The following is an 8,291-nucleotide window of genomic DNA, read 5'->3' on the forward strand; positions in this document are numbered from 1 at the left end:
ACTGCATTGTGGGCCCTAATGTTTCATAAGTGCTTGATTAGATGAGGTAGCTGCAGCACTTTTCTACTCCCTTTCCAACTCAATTCTCCATGTTGAATCGGGGTAGAGTCATTTAACCAGAACACCATTTTAGTTAATGAGTGCAAGGTAATTATTGTCACAGGATGTCACAGGACCCCCCCCCCCCCACAACCAACAGGACATTAATCTGACAGTCCATCTTCTAATTGCTAAATTCATGAATAGGTAGATAAGCAATCTCTGCCATTTGCATTCCTCCTTGAGGTGTCTGTCAAAGTCAGTGACATTTTTTCTGCTACCCTGAGCACTTACGGGAGCCAATGACAACTGTATTTCAATGCTCCGTAAATTATCCAATTGATTAAAGCAAGGGATGTTGATAGAACCAAGCCGACTGCGCTGTGTCTTCCAGGGTTTCAAAAAGCACATGAGATTTGTCAATGGGCTGACAGAAACTACTCGCCAAGGTTACATTCAATTAAAATGTAATGAATGTGTTTTCTGTGTGTTTTGATGTCCAATATTGCACAGTGTGTTATTGGATTAACATACATTTGCAATGTTATATCATGTTATGGCCCGTGCGTTGTGTTTAGTGTGAATGTTTATTACAGCTGTTTGACTATTATTTTTCTATATTATTACCATAGTGGAGCAAGTTACAGCAGAACGATTTGTTGAGTTCATTAAAGCTTAGGCAACTATTTGTCTATGTTAAGGATAACTTAGAGCCTGGTTTCATTATCTCTCCTTTTCATTAGTGTAGCTAAGCATCTCATATAAAATCTCTGTGTCATATAATGACCAGAACAGTCACATTTTCACACCATTTGATTTACAAATGAATGCTATATTATTAAAAAACTGTACATACAGTAGTTTTATTGAGAAGACCATATGCTAATACAGAATAGCCAATGGTGGAAAAAGTACTACATTGTCATACTTGAGTAAAAGTAAAGATAGAAAATAGAAAATGACTCTAGTAAAAGTCACCCAGAAAAATACTACTTGAGTAAAAGTTTTTGGTTATCAAAAGTAAATGGAATTGCTAAAATGTACTTAAGTATCAAAAGTAAAAGTATAAATTATTTCAAAATCCTTATATTAAGAAAACCAGACGGCACAATTTTATTTAATTTTGTTGATGGATAGCCAGGGGCACACTCCAACACTCAGACATAATTTACAAACGAAGCATTTGTGTTTAGTGAGTCTGCCAGATCAGATGCAGTAGGGATGACCAGGGATGTTATCTTGATAAGTGTGTGAATAGGACAATTTTCCTGTCAAAATGTAATGAATACTTTTAGGTGTCAGGGAAAATGTATGGAGTAAAAGGTACATTATTTTCTTTCGGGAATGTAGTGAAGTAAAAGTTACCAAAAATATGAATAGTAAAGTAAAGTACAGTTACCCCCCAAAAATACTTCAGTAGTACTTTAAAGTATTTTTTACTTAAGTACTTCACTCCACTGAGTATTTACCCATGAATATCATATGACATGAAATGTATGTTTTTGGTTAGACCTGTTTTGATGATTTAGCCATTGTTATTTTTTCTGCTCCTCCTGTGTACAGGTGTCAGACAGGTGTGACTATGTGTTTGTGAATGGGAAGGAGATGAAAGGCAAGGTGGGGATGATGGTGAACTTCACCTACAGCTACCTGAGTGCTCAGCTGGAGATGAACGTGTGGATCCCACGGCTGCCCCTCCAGATCGAGGTGTCTGACACAGAGCTCAGCCAGATCAAGGGGTGGAGAGTGCCCATCATCACCACCAAGAGGTACAGTAGGACCCACACAACAGCCACCCCCATTCCTGTCACACAGTAAAACCTCCACACACTGTACATACTAGTGTACGTACATACTGTAGTACATACTATACTGTAAAGGGACCAGTATAGAGGTCTAGTTGCCTGAAAGGCAGCCTTAGCTCTAAAATGAGTCTACATTTTTACCAAAAATAATACTTTGCAAAGAGCCCAGGCTTGTGTTTTAATACCATTACGTAATGTATTACCATACCTCAATGTGATCCGATTTGAATTTTTTATTTTTTTATTTGGATCTACAGAGTAAGAGAATGACAATGACAAACAGTGATGAGATTAACAGGGAAGAGTCTGTGTGCGTGCATGCCCGGGGGTGTTGAGACAGGTGTGCCCTGTGCTGTAACATAATACAGTGTTTCTCTTCATTCCCTAGGCTCAGCTGGAACAGCGAGGAGAAGGAGGAGGATAAGAAGGGCAAAGGCTGCATGTTACAGTTCCAGCATGCCCTGGTGCGTGTGATCACACACTTCATAGCCGAGCAGTCGGACCCCCGGGAGCCACAGGCCCACTTCCTGGGCTCAGACTGGCAGGTGGACGTTACCAGGCTGGTGCGTTACTTCCTCAAGGTGGAGGACCCTCGCATCGCCAGACTGCAGGCAGGCAGGGTGCTGTCAGGACGAGACGTGGGGAGCACCTCCATCCAGGTATGGTAACCATCAGGTCTGATTGGAAGCATGGCTGATTGCCTGTTTAACTGGGCCTTCTTCCAGAGATGTGACATTGTATATTGACATGATATGATATCTAATGCTGTCTGTGTTTTGTGCCTGAGCAGGTGTTCTCCCCCATGTCTGACTCGATCCTGGCAGAGAAGACTGTGACGGTGGTAGATGACAAAGTGACCATCACAGAGCTGGGGGTGCAGCTGGTCACTGGCCTGGCTCTGTCCCTGCAGCTCAGCCCAGGAAGCAACAGGGCCATCCTCGCCACAGCAACCACACAGGAAGTACTGCAGAGCCCCAAACAGGTGCCGTTTACAATCTTCTTGAATGTCAATCAGATCAGACACCGGTGCACTGTAGAGTTTAATAATATTCAATTCAAGTTTAAAAAAATCTTGCTTTGTTCTCATCAGGAGGCTGTGGTTAGTTCCTGGGTCCAATTCAGCGATGACTCCATGACCCCTCTGGACATCTATGACCCTGCCTACTACCGTGTGACGGTGACCTCTCTGGATGAGGGCGTGGTGTCGGTGCAGAGCTCCCCTCTTGCAGTGGTGGCAGAGGGGGAGGGACAGGGAGTACTGGTCAGGGTTGAGATGGCCATCTGCGAGGCCTGCCAGAAGTCCAAACGGAAGAGCACCCTTGCCGTGGGCAGTGGCAGCCTCAAGGTCAAGTTCCAGGTCAACAGCCGGCGCTTTGACAGCAGCAACAGCAGCAGCAGTAGTGGAGGTGGGGTTGGCAGTGGCAGAAGTAAGGACAGCAGCAGTGACTATGGGAATGATGGGGAGGAGGTGGACAGTGAGAGGAAGCAGCAGAAGCCCCAGCAGACCCTGCCCAGTAGCTCTGCCTCTGAACGGGAGGAGAGTGCCATGCGCAAGGTCACCACCACCGCCAAATCCACCGAGCGTGACTCCGTTCCAGGCGTTTCCAGTGATGGAAACCGCCAAGGCGGTGTAGGCGGAGTCATTGAAACAGAACGTTTCTTAAATGCTGGAACCCTCAACAGCCCTGCCAGCCCTATCAATGACAGTGATTATAGCAGCCCTAGTGACTATAGGACAGCTGAAGGGACAGACAGTGGGCTAGTTGAAGATATAGGTAGTGTTGCAGTCAGTAGCACTGTGAAAGCACCTGGTAACCTGGTCAACTACAATAACTTCCCCTCTCAGGAGGAGGTGCCTGACCAGGAGTCAATGGGGGTGGACATGGGCAGTGAGGACATGCTATCCAACCGGCCTCTCTCAGACCTGGAGATTGGCATGTACGCCCTGCTGGGGGTCTTCTGTCTGGCCATTCTGGTCTTCCTGGTGAACTGCATCTCCTATGTGGTAAAGTTCAGGCACAAACAGCCCCCCTCTCATGGCCAAGAGCCCACGGAGCACAGGCACGACTGGGTGTGGCTGGGCACGGACGCTGAGCTGGTGATGAACGTGCCTGGCAGTCCTCCCCAGCAAGACAACCACAGCGCCACCACAGTCATAGACATTGGGTCTGATAAGACTGCCTCTCTGCCCAGGCGACCCAGCTGCCTAGTTTCCTCCAGCCCCTCCTCTCCTCTGGGCTGTGGGGGCTCCCTCAGGGCCAAGCCCATGAACCGCAACGAGTCCATCCATTCGCCCACCAGCAAGAGGAAGAGGGTCCAGTTCACCACCTTTGCCTCTCTGGACCGTCAGCACTCCCCGCACCCCCCCAGAGAGAACGGCCATGGGATCCACTGGGTGGGGAAGGAGGAGAACTGTGTTGAACCCCAAGTGCCCATCACAGAGCCCGTGGACCATTTATAATACGTATCGGGACCGTTTCACCCCAACTGTGGGTGTGTATGTGGCTTCGATCACCTCAATGCCTTTATTCATGGATAAAAGCAGACAATATAAGGAGCATCACTACTACTGGTTATACTTATTCATTATATGTGATTACGCAAAGATCCTTCTTCGTTTCAATATCTGTAAAGGCTTCCTACTGTACATGTAAATATCTCAAATGGTTTGCGAGATACATTTTTATATTAGATATTGGACAAAATTCTGTGAATAAGTGTGAGGATGCTTGTCATAAACCGACTGATGGCACTTTCTGTGGTGGAGAGAGGTTTAACCGTTTGACTAGTTGAAAGATTTATTTTTACAAAGCTTATAGACACAAAAGCCTCTTTTATACCTGGCGCTAACATGTGTCTTTTTTCCTGATTTGTCCACATTCTGATTGTGCCCACATTTTCAGAAATATGTCTACACATGGTATTGAAAGGTGTGTCATATCTGTCCGCATTGTGACGAGATTTCCTGGTCCCTCTCTTCTCTGTATGCAAATAGTTTGACAGCTGTTCTTTCAAAATTATATATTTTTTATTTTAAGACCCATATTGATGCCATAAGTCAATAATTTTAGAAAGTGGGATCCGTCCACACTTGTAAGGAATCAGCGGGTAACTGACTACCTCCAAAGGTGGTTAGGAAGATCAGATTACAATGCATATTTTAATTGTCTACACCTGTCTGAAAATGTGGGCACAATCAGAATGTGGACTAGATCAGGACAACGAATGCATGTTAGAACCAAGTATAAACGGGGCTAAAGAGAGTCTTTGTTGCATGTGAACATTTTTATTCTCTTACCTTTTACACTCACATGGTGGTATCCCCCTCACACATAAACGGACACGCTTTACAAACAGTTTATCCAGAGTGATTATATGAGCCACTCCTAAAGGTACTAAACATAAGCAAGTGGTATTTTTCTATATGCACTGTTTATGTCTTCATATTGTGTACATTCATGTTTGATTTGTTTTTTAATTGTGTCTGATATGATTTTTCATTAAAGATATATTTAATGATGTGTGTATTCCATAGAGTTCCACTATTATATATTTAGTTCTATGGTATTTATCATGTGATCTATCCGATGATTGTAGACTAGATACTGCACTCGACTAATCTGTTAGTCCTAGAACTCTTGATTTATTTTGCAGTCAGGGGCTAATTCTGATTTAGGAATTTACGCCTTTCCTACGCACGCCTTCCCTACACACTTCTCAGTATTTGGTAATCACACTCTGCAGGTATGGCTACCTACTGCTGAAAACCCTCCCGCTTGCTGGCCAACAGATTTTCTGGCTAATAGATTTTCTGGCTGAGTTTTCATTTAATAGGGTTTTCAGTACATTTATCTTAAGCCATCCCTTTAATTTAAAAATGGTGTATCTTTAATTAGGATTTTGTCGACAGCCTCAATAGAATACATAGAGAGAATGTGTTCAGAATATATGATCAATGAAAGAATGCTATCTATGCATCTTCATCTCCGATTTAGCACCAACTGGTAGATTTAAAAACCCTCTGATTTTGTAAACTCAGCAAAAAAAGAAACGTTCTCTCACTGTCAACTACGTTTATTTTCAGCAAACTTAACATGTGTAAATATTTGTATGAACATAACAAGATTCAACAAGTGAGACATAAACTGAACAAGTTCCACAGACATGTGACTAACAGAAATGGAATAATGTGTCCCTGAACAAAAGGGGGGGTCAAAAGTAACAGTCAGTATCTGGTGTGGCCACCAGCTGCATTAAGTACTGCAGTGCATCTCCTCCTCATGGACTGCACCAGATTTGCCAGTTCTTGCTATGAGATGTTACCCCACTCTTCCACCAAGGCACCTGAGAGTTCCCGGACATTTCTGGGGGGAATGGCTCTAGCCCTCACCCTCCGATCCAACAGGTCCCAGACGTGCTCAATGGGATTGAGATCCGGGCTCTTCGCTGGCCATGAGAGAACACTGACATTCCTGTCTTGCAGGAATTCACGCACAGAACGAGCTGTGTGGCTGGTGGCATTGTCATGGTGGAGGGTCTTCTCAGGATGGGAAGGGTACCACATGAGGGAGGAGGATGTCTTCCCTGTAACGCACAGCGTTGAGATTGCCTGCAATGACAACAAACTCAGTCCGATGATGCTGTGACACACCGCACCAGACCATGACGGACCCTCCACTTCTAAATCGATCCCGCTCCAGAGTACAGGCCTCGGTGTAAAGCTCATTCCTTCGACGATAAACGCGAATCCGACCATCACCCCGGTGGAACAAAACCTCGACTCGTCAGTGAATAGCACTTTTTGCCAGTCCTGTCTGGTCCAGTGACGGGGGGTTTGTGCCAACAAGTGACGTTGTTGCCGATGATGTCTGGTGAGGACCTGCCTTTACAACAGGCCTATAAGCCCTCAGTCCAGCGTCTCTCAGCCTATTGCGGACAGTCTGAACACTGATGGAGGGATTGTGTATTCCTGGTGTCGGGCAGTTGTTGTTGCCGTCCTGGACCTGTCCCGCAGGTGTGATGTTCGGATGTACCGATCCTGTGCAGGTGTTGTTACACATGGTCTGCCACTGCGAGGACGATCAGCTGTCCGTCCTGTCTCCCTGTAGCGCTGTCTTAGGCGTACTCACAGTACAGACATTGCAATTTATTGCCCTGGCCACATCTGCAGTCCTCATGCCTCCTTGCAGCATGCTTAAGGCACGTTCACACAGATGAGCAGGGACCCTGGGCATCTTTCTTTTGGTGTTTTTCAGAGTCAGTAGAAAGGCCTCTTTAGTGTCTTAAGTTTTCATAACTGTGACCTTAATTGCCTACCGTCTGTAAGCTGTCTTATCGACCGTTCCACAGGTGCATGTTCATTAATTGTTTATGGTTCATTGAACAAGCATGGAAAACAGTGTTTCAATCCTTTACAATGAAGATCTGTGAAGTTATTTGGATTTTTACGAATTATCTTTGAAAGACAGGGTCATGAAAAAGGGCCGTTTCTTTTTTGCTGAGTTAAAATGGTGTGTCTCAGATTTCTGTACAGAATAATACAAAATGCTCTGAGACCAGGTTATTGGCTTAGATCGCCTTAAATTGCCTCAGTATAAAACAATAACCGGTTCTATGTACACATCTGGAGTTTTTGAACGTCCATTATACACTAAACAACAAGTGAGCAGAGGATGCAATTTGTCCGTTGTGCATCTCACTCACACAAAGTTCAGTGGGATCAATAACAGGGAACTTGGGGACATTTATAATGGACACCTGTCAGCTCTAGTCTGGTGAGGAGTGGTTGGGGGGAGACATAAGTCATGGAGGGTGTAATCTGTGACCAGAGACCTGTTTGAAGTGTAAAGCTGTCAGCCACAAACAGATTGGCCCTCCTGATTTGTCGACCAATGCACCAGACCCCAGGCCCCAAAAATCACGCCCAGGCGCCCAGGGACAGGGGGACGAGGGGGCCGGGGTCACAGCCTGTGTCACCTGAGTAGGCCTGGGCCTGGGGCTAAGGTAAGACGCTGGACATAGGGTGTCTGTCGGCTCCTGAAGAACTATGGGGAAGGTTGTGTACGTGACTCTGTCTGACACTTTGAAATAAGTTATGTAACATTATAACTTTACACATATGTTGTTTGTGTCTGTGTAGACTGGGTTTGTTTCTACAGTGGGGCAAAAAAGTATTTAGTCAGCCACCAATTGTGCAAGTTCTCCCACTTAAAAAGATGAGAGGCCTGTAATTTTCATCATAGGTACACTTCAACTATGGCAGACAAAATTAGATTTTTTTTTCTCCAGAAAATCACATTGTAGGATATTTAATGAATTTATTTGCAAATTCTGGTGGAAAATAAGTATTTGGTCACCTACAAACAAGCAAGATTTCTGGCTCTCACAGACCTGTAACTTCTTCTTTAAGAGGCTCCTCTGTCCTCCACTCGTTACCTGTATTAATGG

At 44.9% G+C, this 8,291-nt stretch overlaps 1 protein-coding gene across 1 annotated transcript in view; it reads left to right on the forward strand.

Annotated features, from left to right (window-relative positions):
- The window catches only part of LOC129853490 (transmembrane protein 132D-like), a 51,825-nt gene extending 46,460 nt beyond the window's left edge, over nt 1–5,365 (forward strand). The window contains exons 6-9 of the mRNA XM_055919595.1: nt 1,603–1,808; nt 2,233–2,503; nt 2,635–2,826; nt 2,935–5,365. Of these exons, the coding sequence (XP_055775570.1) occupies nt 1,603–1,808; nt 2,233–2,503; nt 2,635–2,826; nt 2,935–4,305 (2,040 nt within the window). The 3' untranslated portion in view covers nt 4,306–5,365. The remainder of the gene's footprint in view (nt 1–1,602; nt 1,809–2,232; nt 2,504–2,634; nt 2,827–2,934) is intronic.
- Nucleotides 5,366–8,291: the final 2,926 nt, after the last annotated feature.

The sequence above is a fragment of the Salvelinus fontinalis genome, chromosome 4 (genome assembly GCF_029448725.1).
Source record: "Salvelinus fontinalis isolate EN_2023a chromosome 4, ASM2944872v1, whole genome shotgun sequence".
Lineage (NCBI taxonomy): Eukaryota > Metazoa > Chordata > Actinopteri > Salmoniformes > Salmonidae > Salvelinus > Salvelinus fontinalis.